This window comes from Trichechus manatus, unplaced genomic scaffold, assembly GCF_000243295.1.
Source record: "Trichechus manatus latirostris isolate Lorelei unplaced genomic scaffold, TriManLat1.0 scaffold00265, whole genome shotgun sequence".
NCBI classification, from domain to species: Eukaryota; Metazoa; Chordata; class Mammalia; order Sirenia; family Trichechidae; genus Trichechus; species Trichechus manatus.
Window position 1 is genome coordinate 1,263,491 of NW_004444201.1, and position 19,042 is coordinate 1,282,532.

Here is a 19,042-nt window from a genome sequence, read left to right on the forward strand (position 1 = left end):
AGTATTAGCACCACAAAAAAAAAAAAAAAAAAAAACTATGAAATGACAGCAATAAATTCACACCTATCAATAATCACACTGTATGTAAATGGCTTAAATGGACCCATAAAGAGACAGAAGAGGGACAGAATGGACAAAAACAGAGGACCCACCAATATGCTGTCTATAATAGACATGCCTTAGAAACAAAGGCATAAATATATTAAAAATCAAAGGGTGGAAAAAATATATCAAACAAACAGCAACCAAAACAGAGCAGGAGTGGCAAAACTAATCTCAGATAAAGTAGACTTTAAAACAAAATCCACCATAAAAGACAAAAAGGACAGTATGTAATGATTAAAGGGACAATCCACCATGAAGACATAACCATAATAAATATCTATGCACCCAATAACATGGTTCCAAAATACATAAAACAAACTCTAATAGCACTGAAAAGAGAAACTGATAGTTCCATAATAATAGTAGGAGTCCTCAACACACCACTCTCAATAAAGGACAGAACATCTGGAAAGAAACTAAAAAAAGATACAGAAGATCTAAAGGCTGCAATCAACCAACTGGACCTCATAGACATATACAGAACACTCCACCCAACAGCAGCAAATACACATTCTTTTCCAATGCACATGGAACGTTTACTACAATAGACCACATCTTATGCTACAACGTAACACTCAACAAAATCCAAAACACTGAGATAATACAAAGTATCTTCTCTGATCCCAATACCATAAAAATAGAAATTAATAACAGGAAGAGCAAGAAAAAAATCAAATACATGGAAATTGAATAACGCCCTTCTTAAAAACCACTGACTAATAGAAGAAATCAAAGATGGAATAAAAAAACGCCTAGAATCAAACGAGAAAGAAAACACATCATACCAGAATCTTTGGAACACAGCAAAGGCAGTGCTCAAGAGGTCAATTTATAGCAAAATGTACATATCAAAAAAGAAGGGAAAAACTAAACACTAGCTACACAACTCTAACAAATATAAAGAGAACACCAAAAGAAGCAGTCACCAGAAGAAAGGAAATAATAAAGATCAGAGCAGAAATAAATGAAACAGAGAATAGAAAAGTAATAGAAAGAAGCAACAAGACCAAAAGTTGGTTCTTTGAAAGGATCAACAAAATCGACAAACCACCGGCCAAACTGACAAAAGAAAAAGAGGAAAAGTAGCAAATAATCCAAATAAGAAATGAAATGGGGGATATTACAACAGTCCCGATGGAAGTGAAAAGGATAACTGAGTACTATGAAAAACTATACTCTAACAAAATTGAAAACCTAGAGGAAATGGGCAATTCTCTAGAAACACACTACCTACCCAAGCTAATACAAACTGAAGTTGAAAATCTGAACAGACCCATAACAAACGGGATTGAAAAGGTAATTAAAAAAAAAAAAAAAACCTCCCACTAAAAAAAAAGTCCTGGCCCAGATGGCTTCACTGGAGAATTCTTCCAAACATTCAGAGAAGAACTTACACCAGTACTACTCAAACTATTTCAGAACATAAAAAAGGGAGAGGTACTTCCAAATTCATTCTATGAAGCCACCATAACCCTGAGACCAAAACCAGGCAAAGACACCATAAAAAAAGAAAATTAGAGACCAATATCTCTCATGGATATAGATGCAAAAATTCAGCATCATATCAAAAAAATACACCACGACCACGTAGGATTCATATCAGGTATGCAAGGATGGTTCAACAATAGAAAATCAATCAATGTAATCCACCACATAAATAAAAGAATCACATGATATGTCAATTGACACAGAAAAGGCATTTCACAAAGTCCAACACTCATTCCTGATAAAAACTCTCAATAAAATAGGTAGAGACAGGAAATTCCTCAACAGAATAAAGGGCTTCTACACAAAACCAACAGCTAACATCATTCTTAATGGAGAGAGGCTGAAACATTCCCCCTGAGAACAGGAAATAGACAAGGTTGCCCTTTATTACCACTCCTATTTAACACTGTGCTGGAAGTCCTAGCTAGAGCAATAAGGTAACAAAAGAAATAAAGGATATCCAAATTGGTAAGGAAGAAGTAAAACTGTCCCTATTTGTGGATGATATAAGATACATAGAAAACCCAAGACTCCACAAGAAAACTAGTGGAGCTGACAGAAACATTCAGCAGAGTAGCAGGATACAAGATAAACATACAAAAACCAGAACTACAAAAAGGAGATCAGGAAAACAATACCATTTATTATAGCACTTAAGAAAATAAACTACCTAGGAATAAATCTAACCTTAACATTAAAAACTGCATCTATATAAAACCAACAGCCAACATACTACGGTACATACACACAATGGAACACTAGGCAATGATAAAGAAAAATGATGAATCTGCGAAACATCTCACACATGGATGAATTTGGAGTGCACTATGCTGAGCGAAATAAGTCAATGACAAAAGGACAAATATTGTATGAGACCACTATTATAAAAACTCATGAAAAGGTTTACACACAAAAACAAACAATTGTTGATGGTTACAAGGGTGGGAAGGGAAGGGGTGGGAAGGGAAGAACACTAAACAGACAATAGATAAGTGGTAACTTTGGTGAAGGGTAAGACAGTACACAATACTGGGGAAGTCAGTACAACTTGACCAAGGCAAGGTATAGAAGCTTCACAGACACATCCAAACTCCCTGAGGGACTGAATTACTGGGCTGATGGCTGGGGACCATGGTCTCGGGGAACACCTAGCTCAACTGGCATAACATAGTTTATACAGAAAATGTTCTACATGCTACGTTGGTGAGCAGCATCTGGCGTCTTAAAGGCAGTGAGTGGCCATGTAAGATACTCCACTGGTCTTACCCTGTCTGGAGCAACAGAAAATGAAGAAAACGAAAGATAAGAGGGACAGATTAGTCTAAAGGATTAATGGACCACAACTACCGCCGCCTCCACTAGACTGAGTCCAGCACAACTAGATGTTGCCTGGCTACCACCACCGACTGCTCTGACAGGGATCACAATAGAGGGTTCCAGATAGAGCTGGAGAAAAATGTAGAACAAAATTCTAACTCACACACACAAAAAAGATCAGACTTACTGGTCTGACAGACAGGAGAAACCCTGAGTGTATGGGCCCCAGACTCCCTTTTAACTCAGTACTGAGGTTACTCTTGATGCTCTCCCTTCAGCCAAAGGTTAGTCAGGCACATAAAACAAAAGAAGTCTAAATGGTCACACCAACCCAGGAGCTGATGGCATAGCTGTTAAGTGCTACGGCTGCTAACCAAAGGGTCGGCAGTTCAAATCTACCAGGTGCTCCTTGGAAACTCTATGGGGCAGTTCTACTCTGTCCTATAGGGTCGCTATGAGTTGGAATCGACTCGATGGCAAGGGGTTTTTTTTGTTTGTTTGTTTTACCCAGGGGCAAGGATGAAAAGGTAGGAGACAGGAAAGGTGGTAATGGGGAACCCAAAGTCAAGAAGGGGAGAGTGTTAGCATGTCGTAGGGTTGGCAATGAATGTCACAAAACAATATGTATATTAATTGTTTTATGAGAAACTAATTTGCTCGGTAAACCATCTAAAATACAATTAAAAAAAGCAGCTAGCCAAAAAAAGACAAATTCAGATGAATTTTCAATGGTATCAATAGTACAAGACAGTAAAATTCATCAATGTTTTAAAAACACTGCCAAGCAAGAATTCTACATAGTGAAAAACTTCTTCATGAATATGTCAGATAAGAAAACTGAGAGTTTACCACCAGCAAACCCTCACTAACACAAAAAGTAAGCAAAAAAACCAAAAAATTTATAAAGCATGTTTTCAAAGGAAGTAAAGTATGCCAATAGCAGCTGTGACATGAAGGAAGGAATAAAAAACAAAGAAAGACATCATCTTAATCTGAAATGGCTATGAACAAACAAAAATATTCAGTGTCTCCATAAAATAAACTTTTCCAAGAGTTAGTAGTGACAACTGGACTCAAAAGTATTTCAAAAAATAAAAAGGCTCACCTCACTAGTTGTTTCTGCGGTCCCAGACTGACCATTTAGCAATTACTTAAAGACAAAAGGTAAGAAAAACATGTGCCACCCCTAGAATGAATTTTCGATTAGAAGAATTTATCATAAAAGCTATAAACATACTCAAGATTAAAGCAGAACTATGAAACAGCTTAACTTTTTTGGGCTCCCTTCTAATTTCTTCCTTCTTCCAGTCTTTTTCCGTCCACCAAGATCCCCAAAGGTTGTGATTCTGAATAACAGATGATGTCCACACTGAAAATTTATGATATGGTAATAGTAATGTTTCAGAAAGCGATTGTAAAGATTATGTGAGACAGAGTATATTAAGTGCTTACCAGAGGGCTGGGCACTTAATTAATGGCCAAATATGCTGTTCTGTTAAAAAAAAAATAAAACTAAAAAAGCAAGGAAATGGTTTCTACAAAACTCAAGATTCTTTTTCTCTGAGTAATGGTGGGGATGTGATTAAGGAAAGGCATAAAGTGGCCCCAAAGGCACTAGTAATTTTCAGATAGAGGATACACTTGTGTTTAGTTAGTCAATATTCCCTATACATATATATACCTTTGATTATATGAAGTATGATTTTTAAATAAACAATTACATTAAATCAAAATTCGAAGTTTTTCTATAGCCTACAAGGCCTTACGTATTCTAGCCCCTTTACCACTTTAATCTTAGCTCTTACCATTCTCCCCCTATGTCACACCTCTCTAGCTTCAATGTCCTGAGTGTTTTTATGTGCTGTTTCAGCTGGCTAGAATGCTCTTCCCACAGATTTCTACTTGGCTCTTTCACATAATTCAGGTCTTCCCTCAAACACTGGGTTCTGTTCCAACGTTCCAATGACTCCGCAGTTAAGTCGGTTCTGACATAAGTCGAATACCTCATTTTTTTTTGTTAGTTTTCACTATTATTACTTTTTATTATCAGTAACTTTATAAACCCTATCCTTATTTGTCTTTAGGAGCTGAAAACATTACATATAAACTTACAGATATGACAACATCAGCAAATTACGGTATGTAGTACATATTACTAAAGATAAGATGGATGGTCGTAAGTGTGGGTCGCGGTAACTCGTCCTGAGTCAGGGACTACCTGTATTACGTTTTACGGTTATATTCTGTAACCAACTTATTCCCCATTCCCTACTACTCTGTGTCACTCCGTCCTCTTAAACTACTTGAGTTTGCCTCTGAGTATATACATTAGAAATATAACACAAATGTTGACACACTTTACTATACAATAAAAAAAAAGTAATTAGCTAATATTATCACTAATCTCAGCAGAAAAGTTTTTAACTATTAGGAAGTTGTCAAACTCACAATGGAGGATTCAAGATTTCCAAAATTCTAATATTCACTTGAAAGCTCAAATTTTAACACTGGCAACAAACACAGACAGCTGTTTTCCTTGAAGTGACAGGATCACTTCATTTTTGAGAAAATGGTGGAAACGGGCTATGAGGCAGCTCTACTCTGTCTTATAGGGTCATTGTGAGTCAAAATTGACTGGATGGCAGTGGGTTTGGTTTTTTGGTTTTATAGCCATAGTGTTTCCCAGTTACTTTCACATAAAAAGGGGATCCCATGAAAAAATGGCGAGGTCAGCTCACAAATCAATCGTACAAGTGCTTTTCCTCAAGACAATCATCATCATACTTGAGAATACAGCAGAAGTGCGTTAGGTGAACTTCTCATTGCATCACACTGAATATTAAAAAGACGTAATAAACGAAAGTTCAATAAAATTAATAATTTTACTGCTTCATCAAGGACATCGTTAAGTGAAAACTGACAATTTTTTAGTGTGACTACATTGCGGAGGAATAAAATGACTGTAAGTACAGGTTAGTGTTACTATCTTGATTCAGCCAAACAGCAATCTATTCACCGTTGCTTTTGTACCATCAGTGCAAATGTTAACAGTGTAAAAGGCAATTATCATCTTGTTGTTGTTACATGCCGTGGAGTTGATTTCGACTCATAGCAACCCCATGTGACAGAGTAGAACTGCCTCATAGGGTTTTCTAGGTTGACATCTTTTACAGGAGCATATTCCCAGGTCTCCCTCCCACGAAGCTGCTGGATGGGTTCAAACTGCCATTCTTTCAGTTAGCAGCTGAGTGTTTAACTGTTGTGCCACAAGGGCTCCTTATTACCACCTTAGAATTACAAAAATCATTTTGATCTCACAGACCTCCTGAAAGGGCTTCAGGACTCCCAAAGATCTGCAGACCATACTTTGAGTACTGTGCTATCCTTACAATATTTTCCCTGACAGTGATTTTTAACTATTTCCACTTTCTAGTTTAATATATGGGCTCTCTTTTATAAAACTCATTAAACACACAATGAAACAGTAAGAGTTAAATAAATTACTTACCTGAAATTTGTTCATTTTTCTGCTGCTCTTGGAAAAGGCTAGAAACTATGAAGCCAGAGCAGGGGAAGTTGGAAGGCAGAAGTCATAAAAGATCTTATCTTCCACCTCCAGGAGTCACCTGTGAGAAATTTCCATACATTTCAGTGAAAGATTTCCTCTGGGAAAATGTCCCTTTGACTCATCAAAAGGAACAGGAAGGACCATGATGGAGTACCCACCTGTCCATTGGTGACTCTGATATAGCCTTAATGAACCTAGGACATTTTTATTGAATGAGGCAACATTTCTTTCCTATTGGCTGTTTTGAAAATCATGTGTCCATTTACTGAGTAACACACAAAAAAACTGAAAACTTAAACATCCAATAACAACAGATTAGTTAAGCAAGGTGTTTAATATATCCAAAGGATGGAATCCTATGCCAGCATTACAAATGATGTTAAGAGAATATTTATTGATATGGAAAGGTGTTTAAATTACATCATAACAATTTTTCCTATGAACATGATAAACTCCACAAGGTAAGAAAAGTCCTTTGGAAGCTCTCAAAAATGAGATATTTCTTCTCCTTCTCAAAATCATTTTTCTAAGAACATCGTTTTGACTTAAATATGATATAGTGGACCTGAAGACTTCGGCACTACCCTAGGCTCTGCTACTAACAAACCTAGTTACTGTCTTAGCTTCAAGTTTATTATCTTTAAAACAAGGCAGAATATGATAATCTTAAACACCACTTCATGTACCATTTTGATTCTATAAGCATTCACCTAGAGCCACAAATCCAAGACAGTGCCCTGGAATTCACTGTCCCCTTGAATCTTGAGATAAGCTTAATGTAAAATTTAATTAGGCCTTGATGAACTCTGACACGACCATCTAGTCTGCTGACATTGGCACAAACCTAGTATCTACTAAAATAACAACTGAGCACCATAATCCCGAATCAGACACTTCATACACGTAGCAAAGGCAACTAGATGCCATAATCCTGAGGTTCTTCTCATATGCAGCAGAAACCAATTCCAGCTGGCCTAGCACTTAACCGATGCCTAATCAATAAGCTCAGTTATCACCAGAGACATTCTATCACTTGCAAAATATGAAGTATTAGATGAATTGTAGTTTTCTAAAAGTCTGTTCCATACCCTCTCTAATCTAATCTCTGGCCTGAAAAGAATTCCCAGTTTCTCCAGTAAAATTTAAAATTGAGGCCTCAAATTTAGGTTTCAATTTACATGTTCTCCTTAACAGTCCTCTGAGAAGACATGCTGAAGGATCAGGAAGGGCATACTTAGCCTTTTGACCCAAGGATTCTGAGGATTCCCCAAGAATATCTGGAAATAGAATGGCTACATGGTAGGATTAGGTCCATTACATTCCTCAGTTATGTTCTAGTGGTGTTCAGGGACAACTACTGTGCTGAATAACAACCTAAGACTGTAAATTTTAGTGTAGGTAAGAGCAGGAACTACAAACCAATGAGAATTTAAATCCCAACTCATTAACCTATTCTATTGTTGTTACTGTGTGCCCTCGAGTCAATTCTCACTCAGTGACACTATATGAAAGATAGAACTGCCCCATAAGGTTTCCTAGGCTGTAGTCTTTATGGGAGCAGAGGGCTAGGTCTTTCTCCACCCACCCCACCCCCAGGCGCTAGTGAGTTCCAACCGCCAAGCTGTCAGTTTGCAGCCTAGCACTTGAGCACTTAACCATTGCGCCAGGGCTCCTACTAACTGGAATACCAGGTAAGTCAATCTTTCTCTGAACCTTTTTATTAAAATGAAGATGGTAATACCGATGAGAAGGGCGGTTCTATGATTAAATGATTCAAAAACGAAAAGAACAGCATGCCTTGTAATAATAAAAGCAGCTCGCCTTTATTTAGTCTTTGTCATACTTTGTATAAACTATCCTATTTAACACAGAAAACGACGCTAGAGGTTATACTATATGATGACAGTGGCTGGAAAGCCGGGCTCAAAACAGCAACGATTGTGAGGACGGCGCAGGAGCGGGCAGTGTTTTCCTTCTGTTGTACACAGGGTCGCTGTGAGTCAGAAGCAGACTGCATGGCACCTAACAACAACAGGTTAATAATAGCCTCATTTTACAGGTGCGTATCCGAGTCGCCCCTAGATTATCCTGCCCGCTTCCTGGCAGACGCTGGATGTGAGCCCAGGTCTCTCAGATTTTAAAAAGCCCCGTCTCAACAAGCCAGCACCGCAGACACGCAGGCCCTTACGTGGCGGATCACGGATTCACGTCACGAAGGTCGTCTCCCTGCGCTTGTCCGGCCCCGCTTTTCCCCCCGTGCCCTCAAGCCTCCCTCGGCCGCCTCTCACGCTGGTCGCAAAACACAGCTTCCGAAGAGGAAGGAACTGGTACGCGGACAGCCGGCCTCCTCGCTCCAACCCCTCCCAGGCCCCCAACTTTCCCCCGCTCCTCCTAAGCCGTCCCCTCTCCAACTCCCCTCCCGCGCCCTCCTCCGTGGAACATCCGGGCGCCCGGAGAGCAGGCGGGGATTGCCGGGCCTCTGACTCCGCCCAAACGCGAAGACCCCGTTCTCCTCAGCCCCAGGCCTCACGCCCGCAGCGCAACCTTTGACACACCTGCGGGGCTTGGCCACACCTGCAGAGGCCCGGCCTTGGGCTCCGCCTCAGCTCCCAGCCCGCGCAGAGTCCTGGCCCCGCCCTCCGTCGCACCACGGAAACCAGGAGCGTCCAGCGACCTCCCCGTCCTGGGACGAGAGCGAAAAAATGGCGACTACTGAAAGGAGGTGGGACTGCACATGCGCAGAATGCTCCTCCGCCCACTGCGGAACTACGTTTTCCATAAGCCTAGGGTGTGACGCTGTTTTAGTCATCTATTGCTGCTATAACAGAGATACCACAAGTGGATGACTTCAACAAAGAGAAATTTATTCTCTCACAGTCCAGTAGGCTACAAGTCCAAATTCAGGGCGTCAGCTCCAGGGAAACACTTTTTCTGTCAGTTCTGGAGGAAGGTCTGTGTTATCAATCTTCCCTTGTCTGGAGCTTCTCTGCGCAGGAACCTCAGGTCCATAGGGCGCCCTCTGCTCCCAGCACTGCTTTCTTGGTGATATGAGGTTCCCCTATGTCTCTGCTCACTTTTCTCTTTTATATCTCAAAAAAGATTGGCTTAAGACACTATCCAGTCTTATAGATGTCATCAGTATAACCTCATCATAGTGATAGAGTTTATAACACCTAAGGAAATCATATCAGATTACACAATCATATGATACTGGGAATCATGACCTAGCCAAGCTGATATGCACATTTTTGGGGGAACACAATTCAATCCATAACATTCCACCCTTTGCCCCCCCCCCCCAAAATCACATCCTTGCAACATGCAAAACGTATTCCTCTCATCATATCACAGAAAAAGTCTTAACTTCAAGTCCAAAATCCAAAAAGTCCTCTTCATTTGTGAAATCTAGAATACAAGTTATCTGCTTCCAAAGGTACAACGGCAGAACAGGCACAAGCTAGACGTTTCCATTACAAATGGGAGAAACTGGAGGAGAAGAAGGGATAACAGGCACCAAGCAAGTCAGCAGAACACATTACGTTAGCCCTCAAGGCTTTGAAAATAATCTGTTTTCTGAGACCATTTACACAGTAGCCCTTCCCTCCAGAATCTAGGTATTGGCCACAGTCTCCGGATTCTGAGGGGAGGCCTCTTGGCCCTGGGCTTCAGCTCCGCCTTCCAGGCCCACTGGGACGGCAACTCTGCTCCCTTGGCTTTAGGTGCACCATTCTCCTTGTCCGTCAGAGTGACAGCTCCAGCCTTAGAAACACAAGAGGCCATGGCTCCACTCTTTGAAACCCCAGAGGTCCTGGCCATATCTTTTGAGACTGAGGCAGCTCGGCTTCTCCTGTTCCTTGTCTCTTCAGCTTCTGCTTTCTGTGGTCTCTCAGCCCTCGGGCCTCACGTCTGCATCCACCCTGGCTGTGGAGGAAGGTCTGTGTCATCAATCTTTCCTTGGTCTGGGAGCTTCTCTGCGCAGGAACCTCAGGTCCATAGGACGCACTCTGCTCCCAGCACTGCTTTCTTGGTGATACGAGGTTCCCGTGTCTCTGCTCACTTCTCTTTTATATCTCAAAAAAGATTGGCTTAAGACATTATCCAGTCTTATAGATGTCATCAGTATAACCTCATCATAGTGATAGAGTTTACAACACCTAAGGAAATCATATCAGATTACACAATCATATGATACCAGGAATCATGATCTAGCCAAGTTGACACACACATTTTTGGGGGGACACAACTCAGCCCATGACAGACATCAGTTCGGATGATGTCATCGAGTTTGGTGGAGTGAGGGGAGGTTGGGGGCCTCTAGGTACTTGAGTCATTGCTGCTGGGGTTTCCTGGAAGCCTGGTCTTTTAATTACCCACAATGATATTTAATAGAACCCCCACTGCCCACAACCCAGGGACTTGAAGACAGCCACCATGAACTGGTGAGATGAATAGTGATGGGAAATTTAACTAATGTACTTGGAACAAAGTCCAGTAGTGCAGTCAAAGAATAATACCCTCAACAGCTCACTTCATCTTAGGAATGCTAGCTTTCAGAATTGTGCAAATGATATATGAAACATATAGTAAAATAGAAAATATGTATAAGCTGAAAAAAGAACATAAGTGCCAGACATAACACTTCTCAAAAGAAAAAAGCTTGATGTTGGGTGTACACTTCTGAAATTTTTACACACATTTTATCGTGGTATAAAATGTTGTGACTATCATTTGAAAAAGGAATATATACTGATTCTCTTTCCCGGTTAGTAACTTTATGACATTAATTCACTCTTGTGCCAACAATACAAATGAATTTAAAATAGTTACAAAACTGTTTAATTTTTCATAATAAAATCAAATTTTAAATCTGAAGAGTCCATATATTTTATATATATATATATACTCGTATATACACGCACCGTATTTCTGGATGGGAGGAGTTAGGGAAATAATTAAAAATTCTCTAGCCAACCCAGAAAATCCTCTCCAGAAATGTAGAAAAGAATGAAACAATGTTATCATCCAATAAGCATTACACCAAAGTGTGATGCACGTCACAGGCAATCCATAAATAAGTTTGCAAAGACAGAAATAACCCCTTTTATATAACCAGTCACCCTGGTGGGGAAGTGGTTAAGAGCTCGCTGCTAACCAAAAGGTCGGCAGTTCAAATCCACCAGCCGCTCCTTGGAAATCTTATGGGGGCAGTTCTATCCTGTCCTGTAGGGTTGCTGTGAGTTGGAATCGACTCCATGGAAACAGGTTTGGTTTAGTTTTCGGATATAGCCAGTCAGATAGGACCCTTCACAAACATGTTCTCAAGATAAAAGAGTACTTCTTCTCAAGTAAGAAGACTTAACAACATCATTTGCTACTTCTCCAACCCCATTGCCATCAAGTTGATTCTGACTCATCGAGATACTATATAGTTCATCCTAAATTCACTTGGTTATTGGGGTGGCCATGTGTGTTAGAAATTGCCTTTATCCCATTTATACAAAGCCAACAGCCAACATCATCCTAAATGGAAAGAGTCTGAAAGCACTTCCCTTGAGAACGGGAACCAGACAAGGATGCCCTTTATCACCACTCTTAATCAACACTGTGCTGGAGGTCCTAGCCAGAGCAATTAGGCTAGAAAAAGAAATAAAGGGCATCCAAATTGGTAAGGAAGAAGTAAAAGTATCTCTATTTGAAGATGATATGATCTTACACACAGAAAACCTCAAAGAATCCACAAGAAATCTACTAGAACTAATAGCAGATTTCAGCAAAATATCAGGATACAAGATAAACACACAAAAATCAGTTGGATTCTTCTGCACCAACAAAGAGAACTTCGAAGAATAAATCACCAAATCAATACCATTTGCAGTAGCTCCCAAGAAGATAAAATACTTAGGAATAAATCTAACCAGAGACGTTAAAGACCTATACAATGAAAACTACAAGACACTACAGCAAGAAACCAAAAGAGATCTGCATAAGTGGGAAAACATACCTTGGTCATGGATAGGAAGACTAAACATTGTGAAAATGTCAATTCTACCTAAAGTGATCTACAGATACAATGCAATCCAGATCCAAATTCCAATGGCATTTTTTAATGAGATGGAGAAACAAACCACCAACTTCATATGGAAAGGAAAGAGGCCCTGGATAAGTAAAGCATTACTGAAGAAGAAGAACAAATTGGGAGGCCTCACATTACTTGATTTTAGAACCAATTATACCACCACGATAGTCAAAACAGCCTGGTACTGGTACAACAACAGATACATAGACCAATGGAACAGAATTGAGAATCCAGACGTAAATTCATCCACCTATGAGCAGATGATATTTGACAAAGGCCCAAAGTCCATTAATTGGGGAAAAGACAGTCTCTTTAACAAATGGTGCTGGCATAACTGCATATTCATTAGTAAAAAAATGAAACAGGACCCATATTTCACACCATGCACAAAACCTAACTCGAAATGGATCAAAGACCTAAATATAAAATCTAAAATTATAAAGATCATGGAATAAAAAATAGGGACAATGCTAGGACCCCTAATACATGGCATAAACAGAATACAAACCATTACTAACAATGCACAAATGCCAGAAGAGAAACTAGATAACTGGGAGATCCCAAAAATGAAACACTTATGTTCATCAAAGACTTCACCAAAAGATTAAAAGACAACCTACAGACTGGGAAAAAAATTTTGGCTATGACAAATCCGATCAGTGTCTAGTCTCCAAAATCTACAAGATACTGCAAAACCTCAACAACAAAAAGACAAATAACCCAATTAAAAAATAGGCAAAGGATATGAACAAGCACTTCACCAAAGAAGATACTCAGGCAGCTAACAGACACTTGAGAAAATGCTCATGATCATTAGCCATTAGAGAAACACAAATCAAAACTACAATGAGATACCATCTCACCCCAACAAGACTAGCATTAATCCAAAGAACACAAAATAATAAATGTTGGAGAGGTCGTGGAGAGACTAGAACACTTATGCACTGCCAGTGGGAATGTAAAATGGTACAACCACTTTGGAAATCAATTTGGCTCGTCCGTAAAAAGCTAGAAATAGAAGTACCATACAATCCAGCAATCCTACTCCTTGAAATACATCCTAGAGAAATAAGGGCCATCACACAAATAGATATATGCACACCCATGTTCATTGCAGCACTGTTCAAGATAGTAAAAAGATGGAAACAACCTACGTGCCCATCAACGGATGAATGGATAAACAAATTATGGTATATTCACACAATGGAATAGTATGAAATCATAAAGAACAATGATGAATCCGTGCAACATCTTATAACATGGAGGAATCTGGAAGGTATTATGCTGAGTAAAATTAGTCAGTCACAAAAGGACAAATATTGTATAAGACCACTATTATTAGAACTCAAGAAGAGGTTTAAACACAGAAGAAAACATTCTTTGATGGTTATGAGGATGGGGAAGGGGGAGAGGGATATTCACTAACTAGATAGTAGACAAGAATTATCTTAGGTGAAGGGAAGGACAACACACACTACGGGGAAGTCAGCACAACTGAACTAAACCAAAAGCTATGAAGTTTCCTGAATACAACCCAACACTTCGAGGGACAGAGGAGCAGGGGTGGGGGTCAGGGGACCATGGTTTCAGGGCACATCTAGGTCAATTGGCATAACAAAGTTTATTAAGAAAATGTTCTGCATCCCACTTTGGTGAGTGGCAGCTGGGGTCTTAAAAGCTAGGGAGCAGCCATCTAAGATGTATCAATTGGTCCCAACCCACCTGGAGCAAAGGAGAATGAAGAACACCAGAGATACAAGGAAAGCATTAGCCCAAGAGACAGAAAGGGCTACATAAACCAGAAACTCCATCAGCCTGAGACCAGAACAACTGGATAGTGCCCCACTACACCAATGACCGCCCTGACAGGAACAAAACAGATAGTCCCTGACGGAGCAGGAGAAAAGTGGGGCACAGAACTCAAATTCTAGAAAAAAGACAAGACTTAATGGTTTGAATGAAACTGGAGGGACCCTGGAAAACATGGCCCCCAGACTCTCTGTTAGCCCAAAACTAAAACCATTCCCGAGGCCAACACTTCAGACAAGGATTAGACTGGACTATGGGACATAGAATGATACTCTTGAAGAGTGTGCTTCTTAGCTCAAGTAGATACATGAGACTAAATGGGCAGCTCCTGTCTGGAGGTGAGATGAGAAAGCAGAGAGGGTCTGGAACTGGTTGAATGGAGACGTGAAATCTGGTGTGGAAAGGCAGAGTGTGCTGTCACAGTATAGGGAGAGAAACTAGGGTCACATAACAATGTGTGTATAAATTTTTTATGAGAAACTAACTTGAATTGTAAACTTTCACTTAAAGCACAATAAAAAGAAAAGAAATTGGCTTTATCCAAATGAAAAAGTTTCTAATACGTTGGTGATATAGTTGAAGTTAGGCTTTAGGTATATATCCTATTGTACTGTGGTAATGAGGGCCTATGTTGTTGAAATGGGCCCACACAGGTCTATGCAGGGGTGAAAGGCATTCAAAGTCTGTGTACTGCTTATGCCTATGCCTAGGCGAAGGAGCTGTGCCTACCCTGAGTAGGGGAGCTGGCAGATTATTTTTTCCTGTTTGCTAATTTATTCCCTCTCTAAGGCTGGGAGAATGGCTCAGGGCGTGAGATGGGTCCTTCTTCTGGCCCAGGGGACTTGGCAATCACTGAAGCTGTCCCTGGACCTGGTGCAGAGAGTGGAGGGGGCAGGTAAATGGGAGAGAGGTTTTTCCCAGAGGGAGTGTTTTTTGATCCACGCAGTAGGTCAGACGCATGTACTTATCTTTTGCTGATTGAGTGTTGCTTTTCACTGGTTCTGGAGGCCCGAGTAGACTCTCTGCTGCTCGGTCTCTACCGATGTGGAAAATGCCTCCGGAGCGCCACTACTTGCCTCACCACGCACGCCAGCCAATCTGGCCTGAAGGGTGCCGGCTCCCACTGGGTCAGGTTTGGTAACTCCTCGCTGCTTCTGAGCTGTCTGTCCCTCCCCCTGCCACTCAGTCGGATTCCTCAACTTTGCCTTCGATGTTCAGGGCTCTTAGACTGTCATATATAATCAATTCACTTGTTTTCTCCAGTCTTTGTTGTAAGAAGGACCACAGGAAGCCTCTGACTACACCACCATCTTGGCCCCACCTCCTAGGTGTACAATTTCTTGATGTCGATTATATTCATATGCTGTACAACCATTACCATTTATCAAAGCAAATTTACCATCACTGTAAACAGAATCTCAGTGCTCCACATACAATAATTCTCCCTGTCCCCCTCCCTCCTACCTCTGGAAACCACTAATAAACTTTGGTGTCTATACTGTTATTGTCTTTTTGTATAATGAAGTCATACAATATTTGTCCTTTTGTGATTGACTTATTTAACTCAGCTTAATGTCTTTAAGCTCCATCCATGTTGAAGCATGTATCAGGACTTCATTTCTCTTTATGGCTGAGTAGTATTCCATTGTATATTTGTCTCACATTTTGTTTATCCATTCATTCATTGATGAGCATTTAGTTTCTTTCCACATTTTGGCTATTGTGAATAGTGCTAAAATGAACATGTACATATGTCTGTTTTCTGTCCCTTGGGTATATTCGTAGCAGTGGAATTGCTGGGTCATATAGTAGCTGTACTTTTACTTTTCTGAGGAACTGCTACACTGTCTTCCACAATGACTGTACCATTTTGCATTTCACCAGCAATGGATGAGGGTTTGAATTTCCCCACATCCTCACCAACATTTATTATTTTCCATTTTTTTTTACTCTTAGCATCCTAGTGGGAGTGAAATGGTATCTCATTGTGGTTTTCATTGTCATCTCTCTGATGGATAATGACATTGACCATGTTTTCATGAGGTTTTTGGCCACTCAAGTATCCTCTCTGTTGAAATGTCTATTCAAGTCTTTTGCCCATTTTTATCGATGGGTTATTTTTCTTTTGTTCATCAAAGTTTTACATACGAGGGTAAGTCAAAAATATTGCTACTAAGGTTTATTCCAAATAAAATGTGTTTAAACATGTCTCTGTGATCAGTGTATCAGTGGATGGCTGCAGAAAAATTCCCTCAGTAGTACACTTGTCTTTGTCTCATTAGGGTGCCTTAAAAAAAAAAAAACAGGATTTTTTTTTTTTGTGTGTGTGTGCCATGGAAGAAAACTATTTTGAGGTCAGGGCTAACATCAAATTTTTAACAAAACTCAAGTGGACATCTTCCCAAATCACTGAAGCTTTACAACAAGTTTATGGGAATGCTGCCCCACACAAAACAACAGATTTTAGATGGGCTAAGCATTTAAAGAAAGGTTGGGAAGACCTCAAAGATGATCAAGAGAGGGAAGACCTCTCAGAAGGTTATGACTGTTTTTTGGGATCCCAAAGGGGTAATCTTAGTAGATTTTCTTGAAAGACTCAGGAAGATCACTGGGGCTTGTTATGAAGAAGTTTTAAGAAATTTGAAAAATGCATTGGTGAGAAAAAGGCCAGGAGAATTGCACTGAGGAATTTTTTTCCATCACGACAATGCACCTGCTCATTCTTTGAGGGTAACAAGGACTGTCTTAAGAGAATTTTGCTGGGAAACCTTTCCCTATCCACCCTACAGCCCTGATCTTGCTCGTTCAGACTTCTTTTTGTTTCCAAAACTCAAAGAACATATAAAAGGAACACAAATTGAGTCCCTAGAGGATGCCAAAACTGCCATTTTGACGTGGTGTAAATCGAAGAGTGGAGAATTCTTCCGGGAAGGGTTAGAGAGATGAAAACATCGCCTTCAAAAGTGTATAGGCCTAGATGGAGGATATGTCGAGAAACAATAGCTTAACATTTTGATATTTTTGTTTAATAAAGGTTTCTATCGTTCTGTAGCAATGCTTTTTGACTTATCCTCACACACACACACCCCAAACCTGTTGTAGTCAAGTCGATTCTGACTCTGTGTGCGTGTGTGTATGTGCATATATATACAGGCAGTCCCCGGGTTACGAATGAGATCCATTTCTAACTGTGCCTTTAAGTCGAATTTGTAAGTCAGTAACAGGTACATGCGGTTCTTATTTGGTCTTACTTTCGTGCAAGAAAGGAGCCCTGGTGGCACAGTAGCTAAGAGCTCAGCTGGTAACCAAAAGGTCAGCAATTTGAATCCACCAGCCACTCCTTGGAAGCCCTATGGGGCAATTCTACTCTGTCCTATAGGGTCGTTATGAGTTGGAATCGATTTGATGGCAACGGATTAGTGCGAGAAAAGGCTCGAAGCCTTTGCAGTGATTTAAAAGATGCAGGTGCAGCAAGGGAAGGTGATTATGACAAAGAATTTGTCGTGAGTAGGGGTTGGTCAATCGTTTCCAAGTGAAGGCAAATTTACATAACATTAAAGGGAAAGTACAAGTTGTCTGTAAGTCGGACATTTGTAACCCAGGAACTGTATATATGTATGTATGTATACATGTATATATCACACACAATTGCTGGCATGTTTGAGCCCATTGTTGTGGATATTGTGCTATCCCTCTCACCAAGGATCCCACTTAACCTCCCTGGGTCTCTACTTCACCAACATGATGTCCTCTTCTAGTGATTAATCCCTCCTCATGATATGCCCAAAGCAAGTGTGTCAGAAAATGTTCTGGTGTGATCCATAAAGTTGTCATTGGCTAATTTTCAGAAATAGATCACCAGGCATTTTTTCCTAGTTTGTCTTAGTCTAGAAGTTCCACTGAAAACTATCCACCATGGGTGACCCTGCTGGTATTTGAAATACCAGTGGCACAGCTTTCAGCATTATAGCAACACATAAGCCACCACAGTAAGACAAACGGACAGATGGATGGTGATATATATATATATATATATATATATAAATGCTTGGCATTCCTCAAGCTGAAAGAACTAAAGAAAAAATTCAAGCCTCGAGTTGCAATACTGAAGGATTCTATGAACAAAATACTGAACGACACAGGAAGCATCAAAAGAAGATGGAAGGCATACACAGAGTCGTTGTACGAAAAAGAACTGGTCGACATTCAACCATTTCAGGAGGCAAAATGTGACCAAGAACTTACGGTACTGAAGGAAGAAGTCCAAGCTGCACTGAAGGCATTGGTGAAAAACAAGGCTCCAAGAATTGACAGAATACCAATTGAGATGTTTCAACAGATGGATGCAGCACTGCAGGTGCTCACTCATTATGTCAAGAAATTTGAAAGACAGCTACCTGGCCAACTGACTGGCAGAGGTCCATATTTGTGCCCATCCCAAAGAAAGGTGATCCTACAGAATGCAGAAATTATGGAACAATATCATTAATATCACATGCAAGTAAAATTTTGCTGAAGATAATTCCAAAACGGTTGCAGCAGTACATTGACACAGACAGGGAACTGCCAGAAATTCAAGCCAGATTCAGAAGAGGGCATGGAACAAAGTATATCATTGCTGATGTCAGATGGGTCTTGGCTGAAAGCAGAGACTACCAGAAAGATGTTTACCTGTGTTT

At 40.2% G+C, this 19,042-nt stretch overlaps 1 protein-coding gene across 4 annotated transcripts in view; it reads right to left on the reverse strand.

Annotated features, from left to right (window-relative positions):
* Positions 1-9,169, reverse strand: part of ZNF25 (zinc finger protein 25) — a 52,883-nt gene extending 43,714 nt beyond the window's left edge. Inside the window, exons 1-2 of one of the 4 annotated variants that reach the window (XM_023724877.1) lie at positions 9,034-9,169; positions 6,419-6,536 (exon numbers count right to left, since the gene is read on the reverse strand). In XM_023724877.1, coding sequence (XP_023580645.1) covers positions 6,419-6,433 — 15 coding nt within the window. In that variant the 5' untranslated portion in view covers positions 6,434-6,536; positions 9,034-9,169. Of the gene's footprint in view, positions 1-6,418; positions 8,688-9,033 lie in introns of those variants that run through there. The other 3 variants (XM_023724875.1, XM_004389882.3, XM_023724874.1) reach the window with 3 other exon arrangements.
* Between the last annotated feature and the right edge of the window lie 9,873 nt (positions 9,170-19,042).